We start from the raw sequence: 21,392 nt of genomic DNA, 5'->3' as shown, positions 1-21,392 counted from the left end.
TGAGAAAAGATAGTGTTAACATGTTGCACTATCAATGTTCCACAGGGTGGAATTAGGGTGATCACATCTAAAATGCCCAAATGCAGAACAAGGGAACGATTTTGCGGGACATTCGCAGAACAGTTTTTGGGGGGCAGGTTAATGGATCACGTTCAAAGGGCGACATAGTTCTACTGTATGACGGTATCTGCCTGTTAAAGGGTCAATCTTTAGTTGCTACATCCATTTTTGGACATATAAATAAATTATATATATACCCATTGATTCTTAAAGAATATAACGTATAAGTTTAGTTCAGCTGTTGTTACCCATCAGAACCCAAAATATAACCTTGTTTTCCTGCAATGTTTGTTAACAACTACTGCATAGCCTCAAAACATGGTTAAAATGATAGTTTTGATATCATGAACAGTCAGCTTGTGCCATCAAACCCCTGCAACTTATTCAGGACAGCAGTCCCTATCCCTCTTCTGAAATCACCTGAAACCCTACCTCTTCAAAGAGTGTCATAAATAATACCCCTTCTCATCTCAACCAGACTTTGCTGATAGCTACTTTATTGAGGAAAAGTGTACTTACTATGACTGTGTAATGTGTTTGTCCCACCTAGCTGTCTTAAGATGACTGCACTAACTGTAAATCGCTCTGGATAAGAGCACCTGCTAAATAACTACAATGTTAAATGTAATCCATAGTGTAGTCTATAGATTTCAGAGGGGTTGCATTTCTCCAGCCCTGCCATCGGCTTTTTACCACAACTGGCAGGGAGTCAACTTTGTTAATGTTTCAATTAAGGATTGCTGCTTTAAACACATTTAATAGAGTAATAGTGTTATTATATGGTGCAATCCTCTAGTGACTGAGTTACTTTTGTGCTGTTAATATCAAGCCAAACTTATGAAATCATTGCAAGGAAATAATTTCGAAATGCGAGAAGAAATACATTTTAAATGGATGATTTTTTTTTCAGTCATTGTTTTTATGGTAACACGATTTTAAACACAATTTTAAAATAAACACGTCCTTCTTTCCTGCAATTTTCCCTATCTTTGGATGTTACCCTGGCCTATGCCTTTCCTGCCTTTTTTCCAATTGTAGGTTTTGGCACATTCATTCCAGCAACATAGCACCCTGCATCTCCTGATGGTTTGCCACTGAGGCTAAGCAGGGTTGGTCGTGGTTGGTCCCTGGATGGTAAACCAGATGTAGCTGGGAGTGACGAAAAATAACATGTGAACTCAAAAAAAACATTTGTCTGACTCATGAGAAAATAAAAATATATATTTTTTCATCACGTGAACATTTTCCCATGATTTGTTCACATGTGTTCACACGTGCCCGAAAACCATGTTTTTTTTTGTAAGGCAGTCATCCCAGAACAACCAGCGCTGGTGAATTTAAGTGACTAATTCTCTCCACACAAAACACATACATTATGCTTTCAGACCAAGGATAAACGTGGATATCATCCTTCTACATTTGACAGTCCACATTCGTCACTCTGGATTATACATAGGAAGATAGAACATCTACAAAATGAGTGGTAAACTGTGTTAACAGATGCAGTGTTACAAAAAATAAATAGATCATTAAGCTATAAGGCACGAGGGGGTGTGGTATATGGCCAATAAACCACAGCTATGGGCTGTTCTTACGCACAACGCATCGCGGAGTGCCTGGACATAGCCCTTAGCCTTGGTATATTGGCCATAAACCCCCGAGGTGCCTTATTGCTATTATAAACTGGTTACCAACATAATTAGAAAGGTACAAATAAATGTTTGGTCATACCTGTGGTATACTGTCTGATATATCAGCACATATCAAAGCTGCAGGCTAACAGGATGACTACACCGCTCGCATTGCAAAATACATTTCGAAATCTATATCATTCAATTATTGCACCCACACTGCTCGCGCGTGCCAACGAGCTTCTGCGTTGCCAAGGGCTAAAAGAGAAGTCAGTTCTATTTGTGACACAGATCGCGCTGCAAGTCCTGCCTCTCCCATCTCCTCATTGGTTTATAGAAGCAGGTACCCATGTGCCATCACCTGATTGGTTATACCCACGTGAGTGACTGAAAGACGAACAAGGTCAGTGGCGGTAATGCACCTAATTTATGAAAGTTGCCAAATAAAAAATATAAAGTCAAGAGAAGAAAAAGCCTAGGAGAGATGACTAGAAACGATTCAGTTCACCGTTTTGTGTGTGGATTAATTGTCGGAGTAGAGGACCTTGTGCATTTCAGGTAAAATAACAACTCAATGTTTATATCCCAGAACAAATTAGCTAGCAACAGCAAGCTAGCTAAATAGGACAAATTAGCTAGCAAGTGCAAGCTAGCTAGCTAAATTGCCATGAATGTTTAATGCTTTTCGACCTGTCCCCAAATTAATGTAATTGGTTCAGAGTTTGTTTTGATATTTTTTTCCCTGCGTGTCGTGATCGCATTCGGTGTGGGGGGACAAAATATATTTATGCATGATGCCGCACACGCGCATCCAGTTTGGGTTCCGTGTAAGGTTAAATCTAGACTTGGTTTTCTCTATCGTAATTGCTCCTCTTTTTTGATTTGATTTGATTCACCCCAGCTGCTAAACTAACCCTGATGCTAGATTACGGAGACGTAATTTATAGATCAGCAGGTAAGGGTGCTCTCGAGCAGCTAGATGTTCTTTGCCATCCGGCCATCAGATTTTCCACCAATGTTTCCTATAGGACACATCACTGCACTCTATACTCATCTGTGAACTGGTCATCTATGTATACCCGTCGCAAGACCCACTGGTTGATGGTTATTTATACAGTGCCTTGCGAAAGTATTCGGCCCCCTTGAACTTTGCGACCTTTTGCCACATTTCAGGCTTCAAACATAAAGATATAAAACTATTTTTTTGTGAAGAATCAACAACAAGTGGGACACAATCATGAAGTGGAACGACATTTATTGGATATTTCAAACTTTTTTAACAAATCAAAAACTGAAAAATTGGGCGTGCAAAATTATTCAGCCCCTTTACTTTCAGTGCAGCAAACTCTCTCCAGAAGTTCAGTGAGGATCTCTGAATGATCCAATGTTGACCTAAATGACTAATGATGATAAATACAATCCACCTGTGTGTAATCAAGTCTCCGTATAAATGCACCTGCACTGTGATAGTCTCAGAGGTCCGTTAAAAGCGCAGAGAGCATCATGAAGAACAAGGAACACACCAGGCAGGTCCGAGATACTGTTGTGAAGAAGTTTAAAGCCGGATTTGGATACAAAAAGATTTCCCAAGCTTTAAACATCCCAAGGAGCACTGTGCAAGCGATAATATTGAAATGGAAGGAGTATCAGACCACTGCAAATCTACCAAGACCTGGCCGTCCCTCTAAACTTTCAGCTCATACAAGGAGAAGACTGATCAGAGATGCAGCCAAGAGGCCCATGATCACTCTGGATGAACTGCAGAGATCTACAGCCGAGGTGGGAGACTCTGTCCATAGGACAACAATCAGTCGTATATTGCACAAATCTGGCCTTTATGGAAGAGTGGCAAGAAGAAAGCCATTTCTTAAAGATATCCATAAAAAGTGTTGTTTAACGTTTGCCACAAGCCACCTGGGAGACACACCAAACATGTGGAAGAAGGTGCTCTGGTCAGATGAAACCAAAATTGAACTTTTTGGCAACAATGCAACACGTTATGTTTGGCGTAAAAGCAACACAGCTCATCACCCTGAACACACCATCCCCACTGTCAAACATGGTGGTGGCAGCATCATGGTTTGGGCCTGCTTTTCTTCAGCAAGGACAGGGAAGATGGTTAAAATTGATGGGAAGATGGATGGAGCCAAATACAGGACCATTCTGGAAGAAAACCTGATGGAGTCTGCAAAAGACCTGAGACTGGGACGGAGATTTGTCTTCCAACAAGACAATGATCCAAAACATAAAGCAAAATCTACAATAGAATGGTTCAAAAATAAAAATATCCAGGTGTTAGAATGGCCAAGTCAAAGTCCAGACCTGAATCCAATCGAGAATCTGTGGAAAGAACTGAAAACTGCTGTTCACAAATGCTCTCCATCCAACCTCACTGAGCTCGAGCTGTTTTGCAAGGAGGAATGGGAAAAAATGTCAGTCTCTCGATGTGCAAAACTGATAGAGACATACCCCAAGCGACTTACAGCTGTAATCGCAGCAAAAGGTGGCGCTACAAAGTATTAACTTAAGGGGGCTGAATAATTTTGCACGCCCAATTTTTCAGTTTTTGATTTGTTAAAAAAGTTTGAAATATCCAATAAATGTCGTTCTACTTCATGATTGTGTCCCACTTGTTGTTGATTCTTCACAAAAAAATACAGTTTTATATCTTTATGTTTGAAGCCTGAAATGTGGCAAAATGTTGCAAAGTTCAAGGGGGCCGAATACTTTCGCAAGGCACTGTAAAACCCTCTTAGGCCTGACTCCCCACTATCTGAGATATCTACTACAGTCCTCACCCTCCACGTACAACACTCGTTCTGCCAGTCACATTCTGTTAAAGGTCCCCAAAGCACACACATCCCTGGGTTGCTACTCTTTTCAGTTTGCTGCAGCTAGTGACTGGAACGAGCTGCAACAAACACTCAAACTGGACAGTTTTATCTCCATCTCTTAATTTAAAGACTCAATCGTGGACACTCTTACTGACAGTTGCGGCTGCTTCACGTGATGTATTGTTGTCTCTACCTTTCTTGCCCTTTGCTGTTGTTTGTGCCCAATAATGTTTGTACCATGTTTTGTGCTGCTACCATGTTGTGTTGCTACAGTACCATGTTGTTGTCATGTTGTGTTGCTTCCATGGTGTGGTGTCATGTATTGCTGCCAAGCTGTTGTTGTCATAGGTCTCTCTTTATGTAGTGTTGTCTCTCTTGTCGTGATGCGTGTTTTGTCCAATATTTGTTTTATTTTTAATCCCAGCCCACTGTCCTCACAGGAGGCCTTTTGCCTTTTGGTAGGCCGTCATTGAAAATAAGAAGTTGTTCTTAACTGACTTGCCTAGTTAAATGAAGGTTAAATAAAAATAAAATATACCACGGCTGTCAGCCAATCAGCATTCAGAGCTCGAACCACCCAGTTGATAATATTCAGTAGTTGACTTCAGTGCATACCATATTTAAGGTGAGTTTGTGACTCATTCCAAAGTGCCTTCAGAAAGTATTCATACCCCTTGACTTATTCCACATTTTGTTGTTACAGCCTGAATTCAAAATGGATTAAATATATGTTTCTCACACATGTACACTCAATAATCCATAAAGACAAAGTGAAAACATGTTTTTTTTTTATAGAAATGTTAGCAAATGTTTTGAAATATCTAATTTACATAAGAATTCACACTCCTGAGTCACCTTTGGCATCGATTACGGCTGTGAGTCGTTCTGGGTAAGTCTCTAAGACCTTTCCACACCTGGATTGTGCAACATTTGCCATTTACTATTTTTAAATTCCTCAAGCTGTCAAATTGGTTGTTGATCATTGCTAGACAACCATTTTCAGGTCTTGCCATAGATTTTCAAGTAGATTTAAGTCAAAACTGTAACTAGGTCAATAACAGGACAAAAACCTTCCTTTGCTTAGCTCTATTCCGTTTCTTTGTATCATAAAAAACTCCATAGTCCTTGCCGATGACGAGCATACCCATAACATGATGCAGCCACCAACATGCTGGAAAATATAAAGAGTGGTACTCAGTGATGTGTTATGTTGGACTTGCCCCAAACATAACACTTTTGTTTTCTGGACATAAAGTACATTTTTTTGCCACAATTCTGTAACTGTTTTAAAGTTACCATTGGCCTCATGGTGAAATCTCTGAGCGGTTTCCTTCCTCTCCGGCAACTTAGTTAGGAAGGATGCCTGTATATTTTTTGTGACTGGGTGTATTGATACACAATCCAAACGGTAATGACTTCACCCTGCTCAAAAGGATATGAAATGTTTATCCATCTACCAATAGGTGCCCTTCTTTGCGGTTGAATCTGTGCTTGAAATTCACTGCTCGAATGAGGGGCCTTACAGATAATTGTATGTGTTTGGTACAGAGCTGAGGTAGTCATTCAAAAATCATTTTAAACACTATTGTTGCACACAGACTGAGTCCATGGAACTTATTATGTGACTTGTTAAGCACATTTTCACTCCTGAACTTATTTAGGCTTGCCTTAAGAAAGGGGTTGAATACTTATTGACTCAAGACATTTCAGCTTTTCATTTGTAATTAATGTGTAAAAATGTTGAAAAACATAATTAGACTTCTACATTAGTGTGTGGGGTAGTGTGTATAGGCCAGTGACACAAAATCTAAATGTAATCAATATAACATTTGGGCTGTGACAACAAAATGTGGAAAAAGTCCAGGGGTGTGAATACTTTCTGAAGGCACCGTGTCATCCTATATGATGATGTTATCATGACACATCAGATATCCCTCAATCCCTTCAGCAGAGCTGGTCTTCATATTGTTTACGGAAACAGTCACCGACAGGAAAGAATTCCCAGCATCGCTCCTGGTACATTTTCCATACGTAGGATTCCTGTCAAGGACAAGTCAACAGTGTCAAGGGCAACAGGAATTCATATATTAGGCTACATCATGATCTTTCATGTAACTTTATGCACAGAATAGGTGGATATCAGCAGTATTACCTGGCCCGTGTGTTCTGTTTCATCTTTGTTAATGAGGTACATCACAAAGAATCTGTCAGGAGAGAACAGGTTGAGAGACACATTGAGAAACTCCTACCAACATGTGACTGTTACAGGCAGTAGAACATGGTCGATTTGGAAACAGGGTTGAGGCTTTCACAACAAAGAAATGGAATCTCATTCTACTCTATTGAAAATGTACGCTATACGTAGCAAAACACATGTTGAAAGTTACAGTACACATTAACAGTAAGTGTAACGGAGTCAGATCGTACCGGATAAACTCACCCCACAGCTTGAAATGGCGCCAATGAATGTAATCCTTTTTAGTTGGCAACTAGTTAGTACGTTTTAAAGCAGCACAGTCACGTGATGGCGAGGCAGAAGGCTAGAGCTAGTGGTGCACGGGTCAGCTGTTTGTTCACCTGCAACCGCTAATAACCCATCCGCCCGACTTTGTGATAAAGTGAAAGTCCGAGGCCCGCAACCAACCCTAACCCACTAATATACAAAAATGCCTTGTAGGCTTCAGTCAGAGACAGCAGGGGGAAAATTGACAGGGGGTGCAGGATTTCTTGTCTGATTTAGTTCATGTTTATACATTGGTAGGGTATTTGTCTATAATTAGATACATGCAGCTTCCTTTCTGTCATTATATGTTGTCCTAGAACACTAAATAAACTGTTGCTCACCAGAATAATGTCAGAAATGATAGAATGAATGCTTAAATCTAGTTGACAACGGTAAAGTTCTTTGTCATCTCTGCTTTTTTTGAGGAGCAAAGACATTTAGGGACCGTGGAGAAAATGCAATAACTTTTCTTTACAAAATTCCAAATGACATCAGTTTGACCGAATGTAACGAAGTAAAAAGCTAGGAAAACCTAACATGTTTCTGATAAGGTTTCAGTTTGGCTTGGATGCATATTTTATGGAGTTGAAATATTAACAGTTTTTATGATGCTTATAAAGCACCCTACACTATTTTTCTTTCCACGTTGTTACGTTATAGCTTTATTCTAAAATGGATTAAATTAAAAAAATCCCTAGCAATCATGAAGTGTTTAGAGTGATTAGAGGGACTGCCAGGCCATTAGTGAGGGCCGTTAGCAAGTTGGGTAGGCTACCCATCAGCGCCATTAATTTGCACAGTTTTAGATGTGATTACCGTGACCAACAATAACAGGGAATTTGACTGCCATCATGACTCGTGACTGCCATTGTGGCGGGAATATTGTCACGTCGAGAGCTCTAAGGCAGTGTCCAGATTTCAGTTTCCATTTAACCCATTTGAAGATTAGGCTACAGTTCCCTTGACGTGCCATAAGCCTATTTGAAATCTTTGTCTTGTGACTGTTGAATTTGTATAGCGCCTCACAATCATCATACAACATACCCGCTATCATCCTCTTTTACCACTTCAAAATCTTTCCCAAACATAACTTTTCTGGCCCTCCCTTCTCTTTATTTACAACTTTCCATTTCACAGCTTTTCTCCTATTGAATGAAACTCCGACATTGTCCTTTTTGCCCCTGTGAATTGACGTTAACTTTACGAGTCAACCCGCGCATTACTAGCGTGAGCACAAGTACTGGCAAGGATATTGTGAGCAAGGAAGCAATACTGCTAAGCACAGAGATGACTGTTACATAACCACATGCAATGTTAGCTGGCCTTAGTAAACTACTGTGGACGTATTGTCTAATTTTGAATGGGGAGGCCGGTATAATTGACTCGCCAATTATAACGATGTCAGTGATTTCCAACTCATAATAAAATAATAAGTCTCAGCTTACATGATTAGAGATGCATATCAACCAATAGTGCTAAAATAAAACACCCTAAATAATGAAATGGGTCATTAATATTGACATTAGTAATAAACTGTTGAAGAGAGCTAAGAGTGGCCATTTAAGCATTGAGCACCACATTTAATGTAATAGTACATATTGACATGTATATACAGTGGGGCAAAAAAGTATTTAGTCAGCCATACAAGACCACTGAAAATCTCCCTCGATCTGGGGCTCCACGCAAGATCTCACCCCGTGGGGTCTAAATGATCACAAGCAAAAATCCCAGAACCACACGGGGGGACCTAGTGAATGACCTGCAGAGAGCTGGGCCCAAAGTAACAAAGCCTACCATCAGTAACACACTACGCCGCCAGGGACTCAAATCCTGCAGCAGACGTGTCCTCCTGCTTAAGCCAGTACATGTCCAGGCCCGTCTGAAGTTTGCTAGAGAGCATTTGGATGATCCAGAAGAAGATTGGGAGAATGTCATATGGTCAGATGAAACCAAAATATAACTTTTTGGTAAAAACTCAACTCGTCGTGTTTGGAGGACAAAGAATGCTGAGTTGCATCCAAAGAACACCATACCTACTGTGAAGCATGGGGGTGGAAACATCTGCAAAGGGACCAGGATGTCTGATCCATGTAAAGGAAAGAATGAATGGGGCCATGTATCGTGAGATTTTGAGTGAAAACCTCCTTCCATCAGCAAGGGCATTGAAGATGAAACATGGCTGGGTCTTTCAGCATGACAATGATCCCAAACACACCGCCCGGGCAACGAAGGAGTGGCTTCGTAAGAAGCATTTTAAGGTCCTGGAGTGGCCTAGCCAGTCTCCAGATCTCAACCCCATAGAAAATCTTTGGAGGGAGTTGAAAGTCCGTGTTGCCCAGCAACAGCCCCAAAACATCACTGCTCTAGAGGAGATCTGCATGGAGGAATGGGCCAAAATACCAGCAACAGTGTGTGAAAACCTTGTGAAGACTTACAGAAAAGTATTGAGATAAACTTTTGTTATTGACCAAATACTTATTTTCCACTATAATTTGCAAATAAATTCATAAAAAATCCTACAATGTGATTTTCTGGATTTTTTGTTCTCATTTTGTCTGTCATAGTTGAAGTGTACCTATGATGAAAATTACAGGCCTCTCATCTTTTTCAGTGGGAGAACTTGCACAATTGGTGGCTGACTAAATACTTTTTTGCCCCACTGTACATTTCCTGTTGGACATGAATTGAGATGCAATCAAATGTGGACATGATAATGATTCCTTCAATCATTGACTAATCACAGATCAGATCTTTTAAACGGCTATACCTAATCATGGTCATATTACTGCCTACAAAACTACATTACACCTGTAAAAATATCTGATGGAAGTACATGACAAGCAATTACCTAATTTCACACAAAAGTTTTTTTTTTTTAATACTATAAGAAAATGTTCTGCTTAACAAGTCGTGTAAGGCAGAAGTATGATATGTCAGCAATCATCGTATGACAGGCATGTCATTCCTGTGATTGTGGGATGGCAGTGTTGCGAGCATGTTAGTCCAAAGCCTAGACGTCAGGCACATGACGCTACAGATGGCAGGTTTATTTAAGTAAAGTGTTACATACAGTGCCTTGCGAAAGTATTCGGCCCCCTTGAACTTTGCGACCTTTTGCCACATTTCAGGCTTCAAACATAAAGATATAAAACTGTATTTTTTTGTGAAGAATCAACAACAAGTGGGACACAATCATGAAGTGGAACGACATTTATTGGATATTTTAAACTTTTTTAACAGATCAAAAACTGAAAAATTGGGCGTGCAAAATTATTCAGCCCCCTTAAGTTAATACTTTGTAGCGCCACCTTTTGCTGCGATTACAGCTGTAAGTCGCTTGGGGTATGTCTCTATCAGTTTTGCACATCGAGAGACTGACATTTTTTCCCATTCCTCCTTGCAAAACAGCTCGAGCTCAGTGAGGTTGGATGGAGAGCATTTGTGAACAGCAGTTTTCAGTTCTTTCCACAGATTCTCGATTGGATTCAGGTCTGGACTTTGACTTGGCCATTCTAACACCTGGATATGTTTATTTTTGAACCATTCCATTGTAGATTTTGCTTTATGTTTTGGATCATTGTCTTGTTGGAAGACAAATCTCCGTCCCAGTCTCAGGTCTTTTGCAGACCCCATCAGGTTTTCTTCCAGAATGGTCCTGTATTTGGCTCCATCCATCTTCCCATCAATTTTAACCATCTTCCCTGTCCCTGCTGAAGAAAAGCAGGCCCAAACCATGATGCTGCCACCACCATGTTTGACAGTGGGGATGGTGTTTTAAGGGTGATGAGCTGTGTTGCTTTTACGCCAAACATAACGTTTTGCATTGTTGCCAAAAAGTTCCATTTTGGTTTCATCTGACCAGAGCACCTTCTTCCACATGTTTGGTGTGTCTCCCAGGTGGCTTGTGGCAAACGTTAAACAACACTTTTTATGGATATCTTTAAGAAATGGCTTTCTTTTATGCCACTCTTCCATAAAGGCCAGATTTGTGCAATATACGAATTGTTGTCCTATGGACAGAGTCTCCCACCTCAGCTGTAGATCTCTGCAGTTCATCCAGAGTGATCATGGGCCTCTTGGCTGCATCTCTGATCAGTCTTCTCCTTGTATGAGCTGAAAGTTTAGAGGGACGGCCAGGTCTTGGTAGATTTGCAGTGGTCTGATACTCATTCCATTTCAATATTATCGCTTGCACAGTGCTCCTTGGGATGTTTAAAGCTTGGGAAATCTTTTTGTATCCAAATCCGGCTTTAAACTTCTTCACAACAGTATCTCGGACCTGCCTGGTGTGTTCCCTGTTCTTCATGATGCTCTCTGCGCTTTTAACGGACCTCTGAGACTATCACAGTGCAGGTGCATTTATACGGAGACTTGATTACACACAGGTGGATTGTATTTATCATCATTAGTCATTTAGGTCAACATTGGATCATTCAGAGATCCTCACTGAACTTCTGGAGAGAGTTTGCTGCACTGAAAGTAAAGGGGCTGAATAATTTTGCACGCCCAATTTTTCAGTTTTTGATTTGTTAAAAAAGTTTGAAATATCCAATAAATGTCGTTCCACTTCAAGATTGTGTCCCACTTGTTGTTGATTCTTCACAAAACAATACAGTTTTATATCTTTATGTTTGAAGCCTGAAATGTGGCAAAAGGTCGCAAAGTTCAAGGGGGCGAATACTTTCGCAAGGCACTGTATCAGTGAAACTAGACCGCAGGTATCAACTCACAGATAGTTGGCCAGGTTGTGTTCCTGCAGAGTGTGTGTTTCGAATCCATGGGGCACATTGTCCAAGTAGTCATTCCCGATTCCACAGATGAAACACTTGGTCTACAGGGAATAAAGAGAGAGGTATCTCACATTTACATAACACATTTATAGCACATGCATATTGTTCCATGTGAATAACATAAAGAGACAAGCAACAAGACAAGTACTTATTGTGTTAAAGATAGTGAATGCATTCCCCTAATTCTAACTCTGCTTTAGTTGTTTTCATGCGTACTGTATACTAGAAGTAATTTGTAATATTGTAAAAGGTCATTCATTGTAGACTGGGTAATCATTAGGGCTGTTAATCAGTTAACTCGAGTTAACGTTTTTGTAATTTTAGTGCACAATTTTTTGAAATAATTGAAAATACACTGAAAACATCCAAAATACATAATCTGCAGTGCCTTTGGAAAATATTCAGAGTATTTTTCCACATTTTGTTACATTGCAGCCTTATTCTAAAATGGAGTAAATACAAAAAAAATCTGAATTAAATCGACATACAACACCCAATAACGACAAAGCAAAAACAGGTTTTTAGAAATGTTTGCAAATGTATTAAAAATACATAACAGAAATACCTTATATGCATAAGTATTCAGACCCTTTGCTATGAGACTCAAAATTGAGCTCAGGCGCATCCTGTTTCCATTGATCATCCTTGAGATGTTTATACAACTGGATTGGAGTCCACCTGTGGTAAATTCAATTGATTGGACATGATTTGGAAAGGCACACCCCTGTCTATATAAGGTTCCACAGTTGAAAGTGCATGTCAGAGCAAAAACCAAGCCATGAAGTCAAAGGAATTGTCCGTAGAGCTCCGAGACAGGATTGTGTCGATGCACCAATCTGGGGATGGGTACAAAAAATGTCTGCAGCATTGAAGGTCCCCAAGAACAGAGTGGCCTCCATCATTCTTAAGTTGAAGAAGTTTAGAACCACCAAGACTCTTCCTAGAGCTGGCCACCCGGCCAAACTGAGCAATCAGGGGAGAAGGGCGTTGGCCCGCCGAGTTCCACTGTGGAGACGGGAGAACCTTCCAGAAGAATCCGCCCCATTTTTAAAATGTTGTCTAAAATGACATACCCAAATCTAACTGCCTGTAGCTCAGGCCCTGAAGCAAGGATATGCATTTTCTTGGTACCATTTCAAAGGAAACACTTTGAAATTTGTGGAAATGTGAAAAGAATGTATGAAAATATATATATATATTTTTTTCCCACCTTTATTTAACCAGGTAGGCTAGTTGAGAACAAGTTCTCATTTGCAACTGCGACCTGGCCAAGATAAAGCATAGCAGTGTGAACAGACAACACAGAGTTACACATGGAGTAAACAATTAACAAGTCAATAACACAGTAGAAAAAAAGAGAGTCTATATACATTGTGTGCAAAAGGCATGAGGAGGTAGGCGAATAATTACAATTTTGCAGATTAACACTGGAGTGATAAATGATCAGATGGTCATGTACAGGTAGAGATATTGGTGTGCAAAAGAGCAGAAAAGTAAATAAATATAAACAGTATGGGGATGAGGTAGGTAAATTGGGTGGGCTATTTACCGATAGACTATGTACAGCTGCAGCGATCAGTTAGCTGCTCAGATAGCAGATGTTTGAAGTTGGTGAGGGAGATAAAAGTCTCCAACTTCAGCAATTTTTGCAATTCGTTCCAGTCACAGGCAGCAGAGAACTGGAACGAAAGGCGGCCAAATTAGGTGTTGGCTTTAGGGATGATCAGTGAGATACACCTGCTGGAGCGCGTGCTACGGGTGGGTGTTGCCATCGTGACCAGTGAACTGAGATAAGGCGGAGCTTTACCTAGCATGGACTTGTAGATGGATGGTTTACCGAGCATGCTGTCCGGTCCTCTGGCAGTCTCTATGGGGGTGCCACAGAGTTCAATTCTCGGGCTGACTCTTTTCTCTGTATATATCAATGATGTTGCTCTTGCTGTGGGCAATTCTTGCTGCAGACGACAGCATTCTGTATACATCCGGCCCGTCCTTGGACACTGTGCTATCTAACCTCCAAACGAGCTTCAATGCCATACAACACTCCTTCCGTGGCCTCCAACTGCTCTTAAACGCTAGTAAAACCAAATGCATGCTTTTCAACCGTTCGCTGCCTGCACCCGCACGCCCGACTAGCATCACCACCCTGGATGGTTCCGACCTAGAATATGTGGACATCTATAAGTACCTAGGTGTCTGGCTAGACTGTAAACTACCGGCCAAACTGAGCAATCGTGTGAGAAGGGCCTTGGTCAGGGAGGTATCACTCTGACAGAGCTCTAGAAATCCTCTGTGGAGATGGGAGAACCCTCGAGAAGAACAACCATCACTGCAGCACTCCACCAATCAGGCCTTTATGGTAGAGTGGCCAGACGGAAGCCACTCCTCAGTAAAAGGCACATGACAGCCTGTTTTAAGTTTGCCAAAAGTCACCTAAAGACTCTCTGTTCTAATGAAACCAAGATTGAACTCTTTGGCCTGAATGCCATGAGTTGTGTCTGGAGGAAAACTGGCACCATCCCTACAATGAAGCATGGTGGTGGCACCATCATGCTGTGGGGATGTTTTTCAGCGGCAAGGACTGGGAGACTAGTCAGGATCGAGGGAGATGAAAGGAGCAAAGTATAGAGAGATCCTTGATGAAAACCTGCTCCAGAGTGTTCAGGACCTCAGACTGGGGGGTAAGGTTCACCTTCCAACAGGACAACAACCCTAAGCACACAGCCAAGACAACGCAAGAGTGGCTTCAGAACAAGTCTCAATGTCCTTGAGTGGCCCAGCCACAGCCCGGACTTGAACCCGTTCAAACATCTCTGGAGAGATCTGAAAATAGCTGTGCAGCGACACTGTACATCCAACTTGACAAAGCTTTAGAGGATCTGCAGAGAAGAATCGGAGATACTCCCCAAATATAGATGTGCCAAGCTTGTAGCATCATACCCAAGAAGACTCGATGCTGTAATTGCTGCCAAAGGTGCTTCAATAAAATACTGAGTAAAGGGTCTGAATACAAAAATGTATAAAAAACTGTTTTTGCTTTATCATTATGGGGTATTGTTTGTAGATTGATGAGGGGAAAAAATGATTTAATCAATTTTAGTACAAGGCTCTAACGTACCAAAATGTGGAAAAAGTCAAGGGGTCTGAATACTTTCTGAAGGCACTGTTTCTACCTAAAATCTACAATGCGATTGTAAAAACAAATTGACATTGAGGTTAAAGTGTGCTTCTCAACAACGCGATTAATCACAGCACATCTGACAATTAACATTTTACGAGACACACTTATCCAGAGCAACGTAGTAGTGAGTGGATACAGTTTCATATTTTTTGGGTTTGTACTGGTCCCCCATGGGAATCGAACCCACAACTCCGGTGTTGCAAGTGCCATGCTGTACCGTCTGAGCCACACGGGACTTGACTACATTTATTTTCTTCATTTGACAGTCCTAGTAATCAAATTATGAAATTAACACATTTGCATTTCACAAGATCAAGTTATTATGCAGCAAATACACTCTCCGACTTTCAGAACACATTATTCCTTAAAGTGGTGTGTGCCCATGCATCTGAGTGTTGTCTCTAAAAGGTTCCCATCTCCTTCAATTTCAAGATGTATAGGGGTGCAAATATGTATTTTCTGATAAACCACAGCCCAGGTTATCTGCATATGCAATTTACAACTTTTTTTCAAAACATGGTCTAATTATCTCCATCTCATTAGAGATAAGTGTATCCTCATTAAGACTACTGATTGAATAACATGCTCTGACCACACTCTCTGAATCCGCTTAAAACATGAGCCACAGTCTCATCAATTTACACACTGATTAGAGTTGACCTCAAGATAACATATGGCAAAACCAATATTGTTACCGCACCCAAAAGTGCACTAGGGTAGGGTAGGGTAAGGTTAACTTCCTTTGATAAGTCACTTTTACAGATAATGTTTTAGGAAATGTTTGAAAGAGAGAATTACAGGTGCGGTAGGTTCTTCAAATAATTACATAGGTGTGTGTGAATGTTTTAAAGAAAGCACGTAACTTATCTCACCTCCATGTCCTCTTTCACCTGCTCCTGCTGGTCACGGAGCTCCCCAAAGGCATCAATTATCAAACCTACAGGAAACACAGACTTGAGTGTTGGTGTCACAAGTATTTGTGCATGATTAACTGACAGGTTACAGGAGAACTTTAAGACACTGGAGGGATAAACAGATACATTAGCATTGCTCTATTCTTAAAGACTGACAAATCTATCTGACCCACTGGTGAATAACAGAGAAGAATGTGTGTGTGTGTAGCGTCTACATTCTTTCTCACCCTGAATGATGGCCAGGAGGATGACGATGACGAAGAAGAAGAAGGTGATATCAAAGATGATCCTGACCACCTCAAACTCGTCCCCGGCCGGGTCCTCAATCTCATCACCGATGCCACCCCCCGCTCTCACACCCACATACATGTGGAACATATAGCACTGGAGAACAAGGAGGAGTAGCCAATTGACTTTGCTACATAACATTGCTGGGGTAGTCCATGGGGCATTCACAGCTCTTATTGTGAACGAGTTGAGCAGTCTAATTCTTTAACTAAACATGTCGTTGATGAGATATTGCATGCATGTACATACACTGCTCCAAAAAATAAAGGGAACACTTAAACAACACAATGTAACTCCAAGTCAATCACACTTCTGTGAAATCAAACTGTCCACTTAGGAAGCAACACTGGAATGGAATAGACAACAGGTGGAAATTATAGGCATTTAGCAAGACACCCCCAATAAAGGAACGGTTCTGCAGGTGGTGACCAGGCCACTTCTCAGTTCCTATGCTTCCTGGCTGATGTTTTGGTCACTTTTGAATGCTGGCGGTGCTTTCACTCTAGTGGTAGCATGAGATGGAGTCTACAACCCACACAAGTGGCTCAGGTAGTGCAGCTCATCCAGGATGACACATCAATGCGAGCTGTGGCAAGAAGGTTTGCTGTGTCTGTCAGTGTAGTGTCCAGAGCATGGAGGCGCTACCAGGAGACAGGCCAGTACATCAGGAGACGTGGAGGAGGCCGTAGGTTAGGAGGGCAACAACCCAGCAGCAGGACTGCTACCTCCGCCTTTGTGCAAGGAGGAGCAGGAGGAGCACTGCCAGAGCCCTGCAAAATGACCTCCAGTAAGCCACAAATGTGCATGTGTCTGCTCAAACGGTCAGAAACAGACTCCATGAGGGTGGTATGAGGGCCCGACGTCCACAGGTGGGGGTTGTGCTTACAGCCCAACACCGTGCAGGACGTTTGGCATTTGCCAGAGAACACCAAGATTGGCAAATTCGCCACTGGCGCCCTGTGCTCTTCACAGATGAAAGCAGGTTCACACTGAGCACGTGACAGACGTGACTGAGTCTGGAGACGCCGTGGAGAACGTTCTGCTGCCTGCAACATCCTCCAGCATGACCGGTTTGGCGGTGGGTCCGTCATGGTGTAGGGTGGCATTTCTTTGGGGGGCCGCAAAGCCCTCCATGTGCTCACCAGAGGTAGCCTGACTGCCATTAGGTACCGAGATGAGATCCTCAGACTCCTTGTGAGACCATATGCTGGTGCGGTTGGCCCTGGGTTCCTCATAATGCAAGACAATGCAAGACCTCATGTGGCTGGAGTGTGTCAGCAGTTCCTGCAAGAGGAAGGCATTGATAATATGGACTGGCCCGCCCGTTCCCCAGACCTGAATCCAATTGAGCACATCTGGGACATCATGTCTTGCTCCATCCACCAACGCCACGTTGCACCACAGACTGTCCAGGAGTTGGCGGATGCTTTAGTCCAGGTCTGGGAGATCCCTCGGGAGACCATCCGCCACCTCATCAGGAGCATGCCCAGGCGTTGTAGGGAGGTCATACAGGCACGTGGAGGCCACACACACTACTGAGCCTCATTTTGACTTGTTTTAAGGACATTACATCAAAGTTGGATCAGCCTGTAGTGTGGTTTTCCACTTTAATTTTTTGTGACTCCAAATCCAGACCTCCATGGGTTGATAAATTTGATTTCCATTGATCATTTTTGTGTGATTTTGTTGTCAGCACATTCAACTATGTAAAGAAAAAAGTATTTAATAAGAATATTTCATTCATTCAGATCTAGGAAGTGTTATTTTAGTGTTCCCTTTATTTTTTTGAGCAGTGTTTATACGTGCCATACTTACATTACTGGTGAACCTTCAAGTCTGGTGTATTGTACTGTAATGCAATGCATTTCTAAAGCATAACAAGTCTGTCTGTCCTGAGTGAGTGACAGTGAAATCCATATTGGAATAAAACAGACAAGACCATATTAAAGTGGAGAATTCATTCCCAGTGAGACAAAGAGCCCAGCTCAGGCTGGAGAGGGTTATCTTAATCCAAGTGTCCATCAATCTAGGGTGGATATAGAGGGGCATTAAGGCAAAGGCTATGTTCACCTCAACTATGGGCATCACTGTCAGAAATCCTTCTCTTTGGCTTCTCAGACTCCGTGGCTAGTTTAGACTATGTGTCAGTGTCTGCATGCATGTGCTACTACATGTGCTGAACTCACAGTGAGCATGTCGTCACATTTCATGTCCAGAGCTACTCCATCTTCACTCTTGTTGTAGAACTTGCGGAAGAAGTTGAAGGCCACCACGGTGTAGAGATACACCACCACTGCCAGCAGCCCCAAAGTCAGGACCAACTGACAAACATATACAGTATTATGAAAATGTAATATTCTCTAACCCCCCCCCCACCCCACACGGCAACAGGGTTTTATAGTTGCCTATACTGTACCTGTTTGCCATTGTGGGTAACAGAGGTCAGGATGGTTCTAAGGGTCTTAAAGCCCATGGCAATATCCAACAGGTGAGCAGCGAAGAAGAAGTTATTATAGTGGCCCAGGACAGACATGGTCATATACCATGCCAGGTACAGGAAGGACTGTGTACACACACGAGATAAGACAGGAAGACAGCTTGGGTACATCACAGACACTATAGCAGCTATCATCATATGGTCTACATTATTATCTATGGAAAACAATGACTAAAACACATATGTAAGGATGAGTCATCATCATATATACAACACAGTAGGACGATAAAGTAAACGTCTGCTTTACTTACGTTGTCAGTGAACACTACTCCTAGTTTCCACACCTGATACTTGACATCAATGGAGTTTAATCTGAAACAGACATATCTAGTCAGTCTTCTTAGGCATGGATACATCCCTGTCTGGTCTCTTAATTTAAGGGGACACCCTCAATACAAATAAGAGAGTCATACAGGTAACTGTAGAGTTCAAAAAGTACTTACTCTCAAAACCATGAAAAGGAATAACCCAAGGAGGCCGAAATGCAAAAATAATATCACTGATTTAATTCATGCTCAAAATACTACAAAAAGTGAGAGTGCAAGGTGCTATATAAAATTCAAAAGGAACGAAGCATATCGGCCTCCTTATTCCTTTTCATGGTTTTGAGAGTGAGTACTTTATTATATCTACACATATTTTCTCTCCCACGCACCGGCCGCCTTTCATTCCAGCCTGAGCACAAACCCTCATACTAGCTTTCTTCATGCGGGTAACTGCCATAATAAAAGGAACACTTGAGTAAATGAGGGATACAAAGTATATTAAAAGCAGGTGCTTCCACACGTGTTGTTCCTGAGTTAATTAAGCAATTCAAATATTTATATAGCCCTTCTTACATCAGCTGATATATCAAAGTGCTGTACAGAAACCCAGCCTAAAACCCCAAACAGCAAGCAATGCAGGTGTAGAAGCACGGTGGCTAGGAAAAACTACCTAGAAAGGCCAGAACCTAGGAAGCAATTAACATCCCATCATGCTTAGGGCCATGTATAAAAATACCCAGTTGCCCATTATTTTGGCTACCATGGCTAGAAGAGATCTGAGGGGTCTCAAAGGAGCATAGGGGGTTTAAAGGGTGTGTGTATGTATGTCTCAGTCACCAGATCGCAACCCAATTTAATACTTTTGGGAGATTCTGGAGTGTCGCGTGAGACGGTGTTCTTCATCACCATCAACAAAACACCAAATTATGGAATTTCTCGTGAAATAATGGTGTCGCATGCCTCCAATAGAGTTCCAGACACTTGTAGAATCTATGCCAAGGTGCATTGAAGCTGTTCTGGCGGCTCGTTTATGTTGGTGTTTCTTTTATTTAGGCAGTTACCTGTATATTGTACTTAACTCCTTACATAGAACTCCTTGAGTTTGAATAATCACATATTACTCAGATATGTAACCAAAAGGACTCACACGTCCTGTTTTATAATTTGTCATTACCATTTACAAAACACATTGGATTATTGCAATACAACCATATTCAAACTGCACATTACTGCCACCTTCTGTCAAGACACTTCAGAATGTAAAGTACTACATATTCTGTTTTATTCTCATTTCTTCAAGTAAGTGATAACACACAGACACACCCACGCCTGACATCAGTGCTGTCGCTTTAGCCGATAATGCTCAAAGTGCTGCTGAATACAAGGTCATGTTTTCTTTGTAAAGTGTCCGTCGTTTAAGTCATGAGGTGGATAACAATAGCCAAATATCCTTAAAGCGTATCTAGAATAACAATTACATATTCTATTTAGTTTAGAGACAAACATTTGTGGGGATTCTATAGATGGGTTGGCTGGCAATGTCACGAAAATGATGGGTGCGCATTGTTGAGGCAGAAGTCCGTGTAGTGTTATGATTCTGAACGGTCAGATAGCTAGCAACAACGACAAGAAGCTGCCATGTGGGGAATCATAGGTGGCTCGTTTCAGATAGTTTTATGTTCTTATTGATACCATGTCTTGTTTGGAGACATTTTGACTCATATCACATCTATGCTAATATGGCAAAAAATTTGCTAGCTAGCTAACCAACAACTGAAACAATGTATCTGAGAGACAAGTGCTCATTGTGCAAATGTATGTTTTCAATAAACATTGGAGACGAAATATAGTTTACATGTTGTCAACTATCTAAGCCATAATTGCCCCACAATTATGCACGCGTCGGTTTTGATGCTAAACAACCAACACGTCTATCTATTCCTGGCTAGTGAAGGGTGTGGCTACAGCCGACTTAGTTCAGCGATGTAAGTTAGTGACTGATAGACCTAGACTCTAGCCTCACACAGAAGGTATGTACAGTACAGAACAGTATAGTACAGTAAACAGTACATGGATTTAAGGGATCACACATATCCACTCACAGAGCAGTCCAGGCTCCCTCTCTCCTGGGCCTTCTCCTCTCTTGTCCCTCGGAGCTGAAGTCGAGAGCAGCCTTATCCAGCCCCAGCAGCTCACTGATGCGGTCACAACCATAAAACTTCCCATACTTGTCCATCACCTGAAGAGAAAGGTTGAGGGTGATTGACTTTAACGACAATGCTATGGAGAGAGCATAATTGCTTAAGCCATTACATGGTTCATAGATCTCCAGTCTCTTTTTATTACACTAGACTGTGCTGTGATATATGTGTAGACGCTGACGCAACTATACACAGAGAATCATGTGAGGTGAATAGGGCTACAGTAC

The 21,392-nt window shown here is 41.6% G+C and overlaps 1 protein-coding gene across 1 annotated transcript in view; it reads right to left on the bottom strand.

Annotated features, from left to right (window-relative positions):
• Window positions 1–1,260: 1,260 nt before the first annotated feature.
• The window catches only part of LOC139412191 (ryanodine receptor 2-like), a 98,107-nt gene continuing 77,975 nt past the window's right edge, over window positions 1,261–21,392 (bottom strand). The window contains 9 exon segments of the mRNA XM_071159010.1: window positions 1,261–6,565; window positions 6,678–6,729; window positions 11,759–11,859; window positions 15,872–15,936; window positions 16,141–16,297; window positions 18,388–18,522; window positions 18,618–18,764; window positions 18,950–19,010; window positions 21,067–21,203. Coding sequence (XP_071015111.1) covers window positions 6,470–6,565; window positions 6,678–6,729; window positions 11,759–11,859; window positions 15,872–15,936; window positions 16,141–16,297; window positions 18,388–18,522; window positions 18,618–18,764; window positions 18,950–19,010; window positions 21,067–21,203 — 951 coding nt within the window. The 3' untranslated portion in view covers window positions 1,261–6,469.

This window comes from Oncorhynchus clarkii, chromosome 1, assembly GCF_045791955.1.
Source record: "Oncorhynchus clarkii lewisi isolate Uvic-CL-2024 chromosome 1, UVic_Ocla_1.0, whole genome shotgun sequence".
In the NCBI taxonomy this organism is placed as follows: Eukaryota; Metazoa; Chordata; class Actinopteri; order Salmoniformes; family Salmonidae; genus Oncorhynchus; species Oncorhynchus clarkii.
Note: the sequence above shows the minus strand (reverse complement) of the source record. Positions and strands in the feature narration are given on the sequence as shown.